This window comes from Silurus meridionalis, chromosome 8, assembly GCF_014805685.1.
Source record: "Silurus meridionalis isolate SWU-2019-XX chromosome 8, ASM1480568v1, whole genome shotgun sequence".
Lineage (NCBI taxonomy): Eukaryota > Metazoa > Chordata > Actinopteri > Siluriformes > Siluridae > Silurus > Silurus meridionalis.
The window spans coordinates 28,974,379-28,989,347 of NC_060891.1; the positions used below are offsets into that span (position 1 = coordinate 28,974,379).

The following is a 14,969-nucleotide window of genomic DNA, read 5'->3' on the forward strand; positions in this document are numbered from 1 at the left end:
ATCTGTCCTTCCTGCACCTGCACCATGTTCAAAAGCATAGCAACACTCCACACACTCTTACCTCACTCCTTACACACTCCTCTTACTACCTACACACACTCCCCTCACTACCTACACACACTCCTCTCACTCCCTACACACTCCTCTCACTCCCTACACACTCCTCTCACTTCCTACACACCCTCTCACTCCCTACACACTCCTCTTACTACCCACACACCCCTCACTACCCACACACTCCCCTCACTACCTACACACACCCTCTCACTCCCTACACACTCCCCTCACTTCCTACACACTCCTCTTACTCCCTACACACTGCCCTCACTCACTACACACCCTCTAACTCCCTACACACCCCTCACTTCCCACACACTCCTCTCACTCCCTACACACTCCCCTCACTCACTACACACCTCTAACTCCCACACACTACTCTCACTTCATACACACCTCTTACTACCCACACGCACCTCTCACTCCCTACACACTCCTCTCATTCCCTACACACTCCCATCACTCCCTACACACTCCTCTCACTCCCTACACACCTCCTCACTCCCTACACTCCCCTCACTATCTACACACCTCCCATCACTACCTACACACTCCTCTCACTCCCTACACACTCCTCTCACTCCCTACACGCCCCTCACTCCTACACACTCTAACCTTACTCCATACACACCATTCTCACTCCCTACACACTAAAACTTCACTCCCTACACACTAAAACTTCACTCCCTACACACTCCTCTCGCTACCTACACACTCCGCTCACTCCCTACACACTTCCCTCACTCCCTACACTCCTCTCACTCCCTACACACCCCCTCACACCCTACACACTCCTCTCACTCCCTACACACTCTAACCTCACTCCCTACACACTCCACTCACTCCCTACACTCCACTCACTCCCTATGCACTCCACTCACTCCCTACACACTTTAACCTCACTCCCTACACACTCCACTCACTCCCCACACACTCTAACCTCACTCCATACACTCCCCTCACTCCCTACACACTACTCTCACTTCATACACACTCCTCTCACTCCCCACACTCCACTCACTCCCTACACACTCTAACCCCACTCCCTACACACTCCACTCACTCCCTACACACTCCACTCACTCCCTATGCACTCCACTCACTCCCTACACACTTTAACCTCACTCCCTACACACTCCACTCACTCCCTACACGCTCTAACCTCACTCCATACACTCCCTCACTCCCTACACACTCTAACCTCACTCCCTACACACTCCCTCACTCCCTACACACTCCACTCACTCCCTACACACTCTAACCCCACTCCCTACACACTCCACTCACTCCCTACACACTCCACTCACTCCCTATGCACTCCACTCACTCCTACACACTTTAACCTCACTCCCTACACACTCCACTCACTCCCTACACGCCTAACCTCACTCCATACACACCCCTCACTCCCCACACACTCTAACCTCACTCCCTACACACCCCTCACTCCCTACACACTCCACTCACTCCCTACACCTCTAACCTCACTCCCTACACACTCCACTCACTCCCTACACACTTTAACCTCACTCCCTACACTCCACTCACTCCCCACACACTCTAACCCCACCCCTACACACTCCACTCACTCCCTACACACTCTAACCTCACTCCCTACACACCCCTCACTCCCTACACACTCCACTCACTCCCTACACACTCTAACCTCACTCCCTACACACTCCCCTCACTCCCTACACACTCCACTCACTCCCTACACACTCTAACCTCACTCCCTACACACAGAAGGCTCTGAGCAGATTAGATTCACATGGCAGCACAGAGGCTGAAATCTGATTGGACAAAAAATCTAACATCCACATACACGTACTGAAGCAGTGCAGCCGAGAGAAACACTACCACATGAAGAGAAGAAACTGATGGAATAAATTAATACAATTTCATGGAATAAATATTAGAGTTTAGGTTGTAAATGTAGGTCAGAGCTTCTGATAGTGTTTAGACCAGCAGAGAAGATTTACTGACCCTGACCACCTAACACTGCCTCACACACACTCCTCACACTTTAATATCTTCATTTCTACCAGAGCTGGTGATAAAGTAGGGGAAGGTGGTAGCTAAATGGTTAAGGCATTAAACATTGGATCCAGTGTTGAAGCTCTTAACTCTATAGCTGCTCAGTAATTTAAATGAGAGATAAATGTAAGTTACTTTAAAGAAGAGCTTTTGCCAAATGGCATACATTTAAATGTAAATATTACAGAAACAAACCAACCCTCTGAATCCAGAACCTGAAATGTAGCAGTTCTGAAGTGAACACATGACAGAATTGTAACACAATTAACATCTAGACATGTAGACACAGCTAGACATTCTACCTGCTTTAGGTGTTCTCCTTTTGGCCTGAATGTGAAGGTGTGTGCATGTGTAGGACATATGATGATTGCATCAGATTTAGCTTTTAATTACAGAAAATAATTATTAGTAACACTAGTTACCAGAAACACAGCCAGTAACATCTCCACACCTGTAACATCTCCACACCTGTAACATCTCCACACCTCTAACATCTCCACACCTGTAACATCTCCACACCTCTAACATCTCCACACCTGTAACATCTCCACACCTGTAACATCTCTACACCTCTAACATCTCCACACCTGTAACATCTCTACACCTCTAACATCTCCACACCTCTAACATCTCCACACCTGTAACATCTCTACAGCTGTAACATCTCCACACCTGTAACATCTCCACACCTGTAACATCTCCACACCTCTAACATCTCCACACCTCTAACATCTCTACACCTCTAACATCTCCACACCTGTAACATCTCTACACCTGTAACATCTCCACACCTGTAACATCTCTACACCTCTAACATCTCCACACCTGTACATCTCTACACCTCTAACATCTCCACACCTGTAACATCTCTACACCTCTAACATCTCCACACCTGTAACATCTCTACACCTCTAACATCTCCACACCTGTATCATCTCTACACCTCTAACATCTCCACACCTGTAACATCTCCACACCTGTAACATATCCACACCTGTATCATCTCTACCTCTAACATCTCCACACCTGTAACATCTCTACACCTCTAACATCTCCACACCTGTAACATCTCCACACCTGTAACATATCCACACCTGTATCATCTCTACACCTCTAACATCTCCACACCTGTAACATCTCTACACCTCTAACATCTCCACACCTGTAACATCTCTACACCTGTAACATATCCACACCTGTATCATCTCTACACCTCTAACATCTCCACACCTGTAACATCTCTACACCTCTAACATCTCCACACCTGTAACATCTCCACACCTGTAACATATCTACACCTGTATCATCTCTACACCTCTAACATCTCCACACCTGTAACATCTACACCTCTAACATCTCTACACTCTAACATCTCTACACCTCTAACATCTCCACACCTGTAACATCTCTACACCTGTAACATCTCTACACCTCTAACATCTCTACACCTCTAACATCTCCACACCTGTAACATCTCTACACCTGTATCATCTCTACACCTGTAACATCTCTACACCTCTAACATCTCTACACCTCTAACATCTCTACACCTGTAACATCTCCACACCTGTATCATCTCTACACCTCTAACATCCCTACACCTGTAACATCTCTACACCTCTACCATCTCTACACCTCTACCATCTCCACACCTCTAACATCTCCACACCTGTAACATCTCTACACCTATACACCTCAACATCTCTACACCTGTATCATCTCTGAAGAGTGGATTGTGATTGGTGAAGGTTCAGGTGTGAAGAGTGGATTGTGATTGGTGGAGGTTCAGGTGTGAAGAGTGGATTGTGATTGGTGGAGGTTCAGGTGTGAAGAGTGGATTGTGATTGGTGAAGGTTCAGGTGTGAAGAGTGGATTGTGATTGGTGGAGGTTCAGGTGTGAGGAGTGGATTGTGATTGGTGGAGGTTCAGGTGTGAAGAGTGGATTGTGATTGGTGGAGGTTCAGGTGTGAAGAGTGGATTGTGATTGGTGGAGGTTCAGGTGTGAGTTCAGAGTGTTGGTCGTTTGCGTTTGTCAGTTGAATCTAAATGAATGTGCTGCTTATAAACATCTGTAACCATAGTAACATCCAGTTCCAGTTCCACCCAGAGTAAGACAGTGATTGTACACGTGTCCTAATGACCTCACTGAGCTCCATGGAGGAGTTTAGCGTGTGGAGGAACTTCTGTTGTGGGATTTTTATAAACAGCTTGAAGCACAAGATAAAAGCAAAAAGTTTAAATAAATAAAAAACTAAAAATAGCATCAGAAGTTCCAATGGTAGAACTTCAACAGCTTCAACATGCAGCTAGAAGTAAACTTTCTGATTCTGTAGCATCTCTAGATGGTGTTTCTGTTTCAGCATGTACGGCTGTCAAAGACCTTGGTGTGATTATTGACCCGAGTCTTTCCTTTGAGTCTCACGTGAATAATATCACCAGAATCGCCTTCTTTCACCTTAGAAATATTGCTAAAATTAGAAATATGATGTCGTTACAGGATGCAGAAAAACTAGTTCATGCTTTTGTAACTTCTAGATTAGACTACTGTAACGCTTTACTGTCTGGGTGTGCGAGTAAGTGCATCAATAAGCTTCAGTTAGTCCAGAATGCAGCAGCAAGGGTCCTCACTAGATCTAGGAAATATGACCACATCACCCCTGTTTTAATCAGTCTACACTGGCTCCCAATCAAATCTCGCATTGACTATAAAATATTACTACTGACGTATAAAGCACTTAATGGTCTCGCACCGCAGTATCTGAGTGAACTTCTGTACCAGTATGATCCTCCACGCCTACTTAGATCAAAAGGTGCTGGCTATCTGTTGGTTCCTCAAATAATGAAGACTACAGCAGGGGGCAGATCTTTCTCTTATAAAGCCCCACAGTTATGGAACAGCCTTCCAATCAGTGTTCGGGACTCAGACACAGTCTCAGTGTTCAAGTCGAGGTTGAAAACGTATTTATTTAGTCAAGCCTTTTATCAGTAGATTTCTCTTAGGTAAAGGCACAGATCTGGAGGGAACATGGATATAGAGTGTTTGGTGAACTGGTATATTTGTATGCTGTCGTCCCTCACATTCACACGTTCACTCAGGTTTGTTGACGGTGGTGTGGTGGGTCGTCTCTTATCCCAGAGATCCCTCATGTCTGTGTTACCTTCTGGTTCTCCCTTTTAGTTATGCTGCCATAGCGAGTCTTGCCGGAGTCCAAACTGCACAGTGACATTAACTTTCATACACCAATAGTTACACTTAATAATCCATATCCTTCTCTTCCCGTCACCCTCTCTCTCTCTCTCTCTCTCTCTCTCTCTCTCTCTCTCTTCGGTCGAGTTAAACATGCTCCTGAGGCTCCAGTGACCAGTGTTCCTGCCCCTCTCCCTCCTTGGATCTTCACACTTCTGTGCAGCTCGGGACGGTCTCTTAATTCCGGAGTAGAACGGGTGCTTTGAGGACGGATTGGACTGTAGTTGGTGTCGGCGGTCCGCTGCACTGACTCGGGAGTGCAGTTTGCTTCTGATCATCATCACTGTACCCCACAACATTGTATATCTGCTTCAAATGGACATTTGGTGCAACCCAGATGAGGATGGGTTCCCTCTTGAGTCTGGTTCCTCTCAAGGTTTCTTCCTTATGCCATCTCGGGGAGTTTTTCCTTGCCACAGTTGCTCATCAGGGACAAACATACTTACAAAGAACATATTTATGTTTAATCACCACATTATCTGTGTAAAGCTGCTTTGAGACAATGTTCATTGTTAAAAGCGCTATACAAATAAAAATGAATTGAATTGGAATTGAATTCATTATTAGTCCATAAATCGGTCCATCAGTCTCTCATTCACTACACTACTTTATCTGTGTGTGAGATTCGGAGCAGCAGAAGTGTAGATGGATGAAATAAAAATGATGGTTATTTTGATCCTTTCAGTCAGTTTTACTCTGCAAACATCAACAACAGCTTGAACTCCTCAATGTTGGAAGTGATCATGGTATGAGGTGATCATCTACGACTGGGTGTGAGACCTTCCACCATTCTAATGCTCTCTGCTTCACCTCAGGACCTTCATCACCTCCACATCTACACTAACATCCTGGAGCACCTCACACCTCCACCTGGTGTATCACTTATATAAAGTTTATTCCTCCTTTCATCTCCATGAAGTGTAAATAAAAGTGAAGTATAATAAAAGAGAAACTTTAATGATTTTATGAAACACAGTAGTTCAGCGCAAACTCCAAAAGAGTCGAATCTGATCTCAGATCATTAGTGTGTTTTATGGAAAGCAACAAGTCTGTAAATAAAACAGCGTGCAGTGGAAAAAAGTCAAGGACGTGTCATAAAAAGACGAATGTGCACTTGTTTTATCTGCACATCTGTGCTGTTGAACAGCGTCATAGGATTCAGGAGAAAATATTTCTGCTCCAGAATAAAAAAAACCATCACACTGAGGAAATAACTAAATAAATAGATGGAAAGGGAGATGGTGACGGCTTGTGCAGGAGCCTGAGAGGCAGGAGGACGTGTCTCATGTTCCTCCTGAGCCCTTGATTTCATATTCCAGACTTATGAGATAATGTTCTAATTATACGCTCCAGATTCATTTAATGGCTAAACACTTCATATTCAAGCTGGATCTGTTTTTTTTTTTTTCAATAAAGAGATCCAGAGGAGTTGATGTTACGGAACGCTTTTCCTCGCCATCATCCCTCCGTCCTTCCATCCCTCCATCATTTCATTAAAGGAGTGTTATTAAAATCCACTTAACAGCACTCGCAGAACTGCAGCATGGAAAATATTCAGCGGGCCGATCGGCCCCGGAAAGTCTGACCCTCAACATCTGCTTCGAATCTGCTTTAAAACACACACACACACACACACACACACACACACACACACACACACACACACTCACACTCGCCATCACAATGCCGTTACTGCACTTGTCTTTTACACACACTCGCACACATCGGGACACGAGATGACCTTTATAACCCCGAAGACAGTGAGTGTTTCAGCAGCACTAAACACACACACACACACACACACACACCTTTTCACCACTTTATTTTTCTAAACATCAGCTTCCTTTTCCATTTAGCACACAGTTATGTAAAGGAGATGGTAAAAAATGATCATGTGACCAGCAGAACTCAAAACTCAAAACTATACAGTCTGGAGTTAAACTCACTGCTGCTTCACCCGAGCGTGGCCGAGCAGAGACGGAGAAATCTGAGATCCTCACCGTTCTACGTGTGTACACTTTTATACATGGATATACAGAGAGTTGGTTGGAGATTAGGACAGAAACGATCCCTCGAATAACTCGAGCAATTAGAATACAAAAAAATCATTAACTGTATGCTTCCCCACGGACCATTATTACTGACGCACCACCTGCTAAACTCTGGAGCTCTCTCGACAGGTGAACACGTCTCAATTCCGACTTTCTTTTTCTCACAACTTTATTTCTCACAATTCCAACTTGTTTTTTCGAATCGGGCAGCGTCACCCCTCTGTAGCGGCAGAAAGTTTCACACTTCAATAAAAAAAAGGCAACAATCAGTAGCATCAGGTGGTGTTAAACTGAGTCTCTGATCCCTGAGTCTCACAATCAGCTCACTCACACCAACAGCTTCACTCCAGACCCACAACATGATTACAGGTGGAGGCACCAGAAATGTTTACGAGAAATAAAGTCGGAATCACGATAAAAAAACTGCTGGAATCGGGCAAACTGTTTTTCCTGTGTGGAAGAAATGGGCTTCAGACCAAAATCATGAAAAGTTTCCAAAGTTCAGGATCATTTCAAACTAAAACATAATAAAACCACTGTACATCTTTTATTTATGATTATTTATTTATATATTGATGTAATATGGCAATTTAATTGTTTTCACAGAAATTCTTATCTAAAATTTCAGCAATAAAAATTTACATTTGACTAAAAAGGAAACAAAAGACTTAAGCTCCACCCTCACTAATTGGAAATTTCCCTCCTTCTCTGGAGAATCTGGGCGGGGTTTAGCATGTGCATGGTTTAAGCTCCACCCTCACTAATTTATTATAAACATATACAATTAATATATTTATATATAATAAACATTTTCATGTTGATGTAATATGGTAATTAAATGCACAGATATCTGTAATCTGTGATTTGTGTAAAGCTGCTTTGAGACAATGTCTGTTGTGAAAAGCGCAATAGAAATAAACTTGATGACTTGACAGATTTATATCAATATTAATAAAGCAGTTTTACAGAAATTCGTATATAAAATTTCAGCTATAAAAATGTAAACTTTTCTAAAAAGGAAACAAATGAATAGTTGATTTTCAGAGACGTGTCTTATTCTCTCTAGTATATTCAGTATTAATCTTTAATAAATAAAATACTTCTTATCTGATTAGTGAATTATTCGAGGAATAATCAGTAGAAAACTCGACCAGTGAAATAAATGAAAGCTGCAGTCGTACTGTGAAGTCTTTTGATTTGAGTTGTGCAGGTCACATGACCAGATCACATCATCTCCAGATTTCTATTTCAGGTCACTACAACACTGAAAATAAAAACAATGTCAAATCTGTCTGTAATTTCTTCTTCTTTCATTCATTTTTCAATCATTTGTTCTTTCCTTCTTTATCCATTTGTTCATTTGCTGTTTCATTTGTTCTTCCTTTCATTCGTCTTTCTAACTGCTTAGACCCTATCAGAGTAAAGCGCTAGCTCAGTGTTCAAATCCCAACACCATCAAGCTGCCACTGCTGGGCCCTTAAACACGGCCCCAACATTCCTCTCTCTCTCTCTTCTCTCTCTCTCTCCTCTCTCTCTCTCTCTCTCTCCTTCTCTCTCTCTCTCTCTCTCTCTCTCTCCCTTCTCTCTCTCTCTCTCTCTCTCTCTCTCTCTCTCTCTCTCCTCTCTCTCTCTCTCTCTCTCTCTCTCTCTCTCTCCTCTCTCTCTCTCTCTCTCTCTCTCTCCTCTCTCTCTCCCTTCTCTCTCTCTCTCTCTCCTCTCTCTCTCTCCTCTCTCTCTCTCTCTCTCTCCTTCTCTCTCTCTCTCTCTCTCCTCTCTCTCTCTCTCTCCTCTCTCTCTCTCTCTCTCTCCCTTTCTCTCTCTCTCTCTCTCTCCCTTTCTCTCTCTCTCTCTCTCTCCTCTCTCTCTCTCTCTCTCTCTCTCTCTCCCTTCTCTCTCTCTCTCTCTCTCTCTCCCTTCTCTCTCTCTCTCTCTCACTCTCTCTCTCTCACTCTCTCCTCTCTCTCTCACCTCTCTCTCTCTCTCACCTCTCTCACCTCTCACCTCTCTCTCTCTCTATCTCCTCTCTCACCTCTCTCTCTCTCTCTCTCCTCTCTCTCTCTCTCACTCTCTCTCTATCTCACTCTCTCTCTCTCTCTCTCTCTCTCTCTATCTCCTCTCTCACTCTCTCTCTCTCTATCTCACTCACTCTCTGTCTCACTCTCTCTCTCTCTCTCTATCTCACTCACTCTCTCTGTCTCACTCTCTCTCTCTCTCTCTCTCTCTCTCTTGATTGTAGATTTTAGATTTTTTCCAGAAAAAAAACAGACTTATAACATTTTTTATAAAAATTACAATTAAAATAACTGTCAATAATTTTTTATTTAAATGTTTCAGAAAATTTCTGGTTATTTTCTAATAATACAAAACATTTATTATTCGAATTTTACTGCATTTTTTAATTAATAAAAAATGTTTATATTTTATAAAAAAATAAATAATTCAAAATTGATATTAAAATATATTTATTATTTTATTGTATTTAAAAATGTTTTTATATTATATTATTAATATTATATGAATATCTGAACTGATAATCAGCTTCAGCTTGTTCATGGAGATTTGGATGGATGAAGTCATTGTGGTTATTCAGTGTAAATATTTCTGTATAATTCAGATCACGTTGATGACTGACGCTGACCTGATTAATAAAAACGTATGTTAAAGCGCAGAATGAAGCGGTGACGTGACGTGACATGATGTGTGGGCGGGGCTTAATTGTGGTGTGAAAGGTGTGTGTGTGTGTGTGTGTGTGTGTGTGAAACCATAAAAAGGCAACATTACACTAGCGAAAAGATCAATACACACCTTAGCAATAGGACACACACACACACACACACACACACACACACACACACACACACACACACACAAACACACAAACACACTTCACTCGTTCTCAAAGAGTTTCCAGAAGAGCCGAGTGTCTGATCCACTCGGCCAAAGCGCCGTCTGATACACAAACCAGATGGAGCTATTAGATTCTGTAAAGATATTTTCAACATTCTTCAACATACGAGGTTACACCAGATTCGGAGCCTCAGCAGGAGAGAGCAGGAAGAACCCAGACAGAAGATGGACAGAGAGAGCAGGAAGAACCCAGACAGAAGATGGACAGATACATGAAGGGAGGTTAGAGAAGTTAGAAAGAGGTAAAGGACGACATCTTCCTCATCTTTCTCACGTTCTTCACATTCCTCACCTTCTCATGACCAATCTTTCAGCAACAGCCTGAGATCGCGAGATCAGACACTCAGCATTAGACATGCAGACATTCATCCAAAACTCCAGAAGAGTCCACAGTTCCTGACCTGACGGAGCACTGGTGAGGGATCTGCTCATGGAATTATATTTAACAGAAGCTAATTCTAACCTACATGTTGTGTTTGGACCTCGAGGAGAAGTTTGGAGGAGAAGTCTGGTTAAGTTGAGTTTTAATCATCGTGTCTGTACTCAGTAAGGTGAAATAAGATCCTATAAATATGTGATGTTGGAACAGGACTGAGAATCTGATCACCATGATGTTCTTCACAAGCCAATTTGACCACTTTTTATGTCTTAAAGGCTTTTCCACCCGAACAGACTACAGTTCCTTCTAAGATGCTCTGCCATGGAACACCGTGATACACAAATATAAATAAAGATAATAAACTTACAAGATTTCGTCGTTCTGGAACTCCAAGACACCGTGACTGTCCTCAAAATCCTCTCCTCCTCCTTTAGCTGTGCCTTCTATGGTCTTGTAGGGAACCATAACCACACCTCGAGCTCCTGATGTACGGAGAACCTTCATCTCCATCAAGCCGATACTTTCGCTGACGTGCGTCACCGGTTCTTCAAAGGTGAAGATTCCAGCGTGATCGTCATCGAATATAGTGACGGTGGCGGTGGAAGGCATGCCGAGGGTAACAATGGTGTCCACGTGATTGGCTTCGGCATTCTCTGTTTCTTCGCTTTCGTGGACGATGCGGACGTTGCTGAGGTGGATGTGGAAGTTCTCGTCCTCCTCGAAGATGTCGTCGTCGATGATGCCGACGCGGATCTCCTTCTGAGTCTCTCCCGGCTTGAACAGCACCGTACCCTCGGTGAACTCGTAGTCCGAGCCCGCGTTGGCCGTCCCGTCCTCTGTGCGGAATTCGACGGAAACCGTTTGGTTGAGATCTCCACCGCGACGCACCACATTGACCGCCACGGTTCCACAGTTCTCCAGGCACTGATAAGATCCAGGATCAAAATAGATCTTGGAAATGGGATCGTTTTCGCCGATGTCGCTGCGCACCTCATGCATGCTGACTGCTTTCCGCGCCTGATCTGCTGCGTGTTTCTTTAAAATATTCCCAGCGCCGGTCATCAGCCGCGTCGCCTGGCACCGATAGAAAGCTCGACTTTTTTGCTGCTGGCTGAGAACCTGGTAATTAGCGAGCTCAATCAGCTGCTCCACTTCTTTATCCGGATGCTTCTGCTTCAGCTCCTTCAGGATCTTCGCCATGTCACGTCTGGCCTCCTCTTCATCGAGATCTTTGTCGTCCAGGTCCAGAGTCAAAGTTCCATCCAGAAAATCCACAGCATGAGAGTTGAGCATCTTCCCGTCCATTTCAATGTCCACTTTGGATGGAAGAGGACGATCTCCTTCGGTCTCAATGATCATCCCACGATGCTTTCCAGTTCTGTAGCGTTTGTAGACGTATTTGTAAAAGAGCAGACGACGGTCTGCAATCCAGGCAAAGACCACACAGATGGGGAAGAAGAAAAGTGTGAGGAGGCTTTCCCAAACTTGTACAACGCCTGGCGAGATAACCGCCAGGATCAGATAGAGCCACAGATACGCAAAAATGCTCCAGGTGGCAGTGACGAAGAAGACGCGAAGGTGCTTCACTTTACGATGTTCCCCATCAGGAACCACGTAGACGCAGATTCCTATAATCACAAACATGTTAAAGGCAGCACTTCCAACAATGGTGGATGGTCCAAGATCTCCGGCGTTAAAGTTATGACCACAAACCTCGATGACAGAAAGCAAAATCTCTGGAGCAGAGGAACCCAAGGCCATGAGGGTGAGGTTAGACACAGTTTCGTTCCAGATGCGTACCGTGGTTGTGGTGGTTTCTCCGTTGGGTTTCTTAATGGTGATCTCTTTCTCTTGAGAGGTTATTACCTCGATGGACGCCATGAAACGATCTGCGATGATGGAAACTCCGAGGAACATGTAAAACAATGCCACAAAGTACACTGTGGCCCGTGCCACCTTGTCCCCGAAAGAGGGGTTTTGGGGCTCCCATACGGGGAGAATGACTCCGGGGGCGCACTGGACGATACCCCCGCAGGTCCCTGATTTGTTAGAATGGTCCGAGCTGGAGTGGTCTTGAACCTTCTCTGCTGTCACGTGATGGATGTTGCAGAGCAACACTGCTACTAGTGCGAGACACTGGAGCCCCATAGAGAGGAACGAGGAAACCTCAGAATGCCTCATCATTCTGCCACGGGTGAAAAATGAACCGTCTGCTGCTTCGGAAACCTGCGGAACGATGAAAACAAGGGAGGAAGATGAATGAACGAGCGAACGAGGGAAGGAATGTGGTTTAAGAGATGTTAAGCAGTGCTGCAATGTTGGAGAGGGTTGAACTCGACGGGGGATTGATGTCTGCGTTAATGCGGCGTGTCTGCAGACTCGCCTCGTGTCAATAACTATCGAGCGCTTCATTATTTTTAATATTGTTTTTTACAACCAACCGAATACAGAGACGTCCCTTTAACTGAGCATGCAGAGTTTTTCCTGGGACAGCGCAGAGACACACACACACACACACACACACACACACACACACACACACACACCAGGACAGGAAAAGACCAGGAAATGCCTCCAATATACATCTGAACACACACACACACACACACACAGACACACAGACACACACACACACACACACACACACACAGACACACACACACGTGCACAAATCCGTGTCTCATATTCCTTTTGATTGCAGTTCGCTTTACTTTCAAATTGAAATGTCAATAAATGAATTTACCTTTTAAATAAATAAATAAATGAATAAATAAATAAAATGATCGATCAACAAATCCGATTGAATCTGATACACATGCCGTGATTGAATCTTCCTGATCTCCGAGGCAGGTATAATCCGATCCCATCACTATTTTTTTATCGAGTTATTAAGTAATTAATTGATTAATTGTTTTTATCGGTATATTAGAATATTTAAATTTTCACAGAAACATTTGCATTCCACATCATTATTAAAACCGCGCAGATATTAAAATCTATCCGTTTTTCAGAAAGAAAAATCGGCGACTGCATCTTTTGACACACCGAAAGCGCGCGCACGATGATCTCCAGAGTGTAACGCACGCTTACACACACACACACACACACACACACACACACAGGATTCGCGTGCACGGATGCACAACTAAATAAGAGATACGCACGTGCATATGAATATAAATGTAAATAAGATCACCGCATTATAAACATGTATAAATTATATTTCTGTTATATATGTACAGATTAGTAGTAAATGCGGCTCGCGGTGATGTCTGTGCTGCTGTGCACGCGACACCGGGGGGCTGCTGCATCTGCACCGTACAGCGCACACGCGGTCTCGCGCTCCGAAAATAAATTCCTCCGAAATTCTACATTAATTACAAAACAGCAGCAGCAGCGTTCTTACCGGATCCGTACTGACACGCGCTGCAGGGGAGGAGAGTGCGCGCGCAAAAAATGTCACCCCCAACATACACACACACACGGGCGCCGAGAAAATACGTCTATCCGCGTGCATTCGGTTTAGTCCCGGTGTCACTCCCACTGGAACGGCGGCACTTCAAACACAACAAAATGAAACAAATCGGATATAAAACGAAAAATAAAGATCTCGGGGTGAAGTGGACCGGTGTGGTGGACCGGTGGTCGGTGTGGTGGATTGTGGTGGTCTTACCTTCGGACACAGAGGAGGTCGCGGGGAGACGGAGCGCGCGTGGTCGGTGCCGCACTGCTCGAGCTCGCATTCGGTTTGCTGCTTTTATACGGCGGATGGAAGCAGCGATAAGAAACCCGCAGCACTGTTCAGACTCACACTCGCTCCCGCTTTCCCATTCACACAGCCGATCAGACCAGATCAGATCAGATCAGATCAGATCAGACCAGATCGCGAGACCGGAGACAGACAGAAATGTGCCGGAGTGAAAGGAACGGGTTCTTCCTCATTCTTTTCCTCTGCGAGTGAGTGAGTGAGTCTCTCTCTCTCTCTCTCTCTCTCTCTCTCTCTCTCTTTCTCTCTTCCCTCCCCTTTCTCTCTCTCTCTTTCTCCTCCCTCCCTTTTCCCTCTTTCACTCTCTCCTTCTCTTTTCTCTCTCTTCTTTTCTCTCTGACATGATGCACCGTGGCTCTGTGCCAGTCTCAACTCATCCCTCTTTCCAATCGTAACCCTGAATATGTCCAAAGAAGGAAAACAACATGAATAAGAGGATAAAGGAAAAGGATTCAGACTCCACAGAGACAGCTTTCAAGAACCTCTGAGAATCCTGAACATGTGTGATCTCAAGCAGAAACATTC

At 44.4% G+C, this 14,969-nt stretch overlaps 1 protein-coding gene across 3 annotated transcripts in view; it reads right to left on the bottom strand.

Moving 5' to 3' along the window:
* slc8a1b (solute carrier family 8 member 1b) overlaps positions 1 to 14,649 on the bottom strand; it is a 64,958-nt gene extending 50,309 nt beyond the window's left edge. For 2 of the 3 annotated variants that reach the window (XM_046855238.1, XM_046855239.1), the window contains exons 1-2: positions 14,085 to 14,228; positions 11,046 to 12,904 (exon numbers count right to left, since the gene is read on the bottom strand). In XM_046855238.1, coding sequence (XP_046711194.1) covers positions 11,046 to 12,904; positions 14,085 to 14,195 — 1,970 coding nt within the window. In that variant the 5' untranslated portion in view covers positions 14,196 to 14,228. Of the gene's footprint in view, positions 1 to 11,045; positions 12,905 to 14,084; positions 14,229 to 14,351 lie in introns of those variants that run through there. The other variant, XM_046855240.1, reaches the window with a different exon arrangement.
* Positions 14,650 to 14,969: the final 320 nt, after the last annotated feature.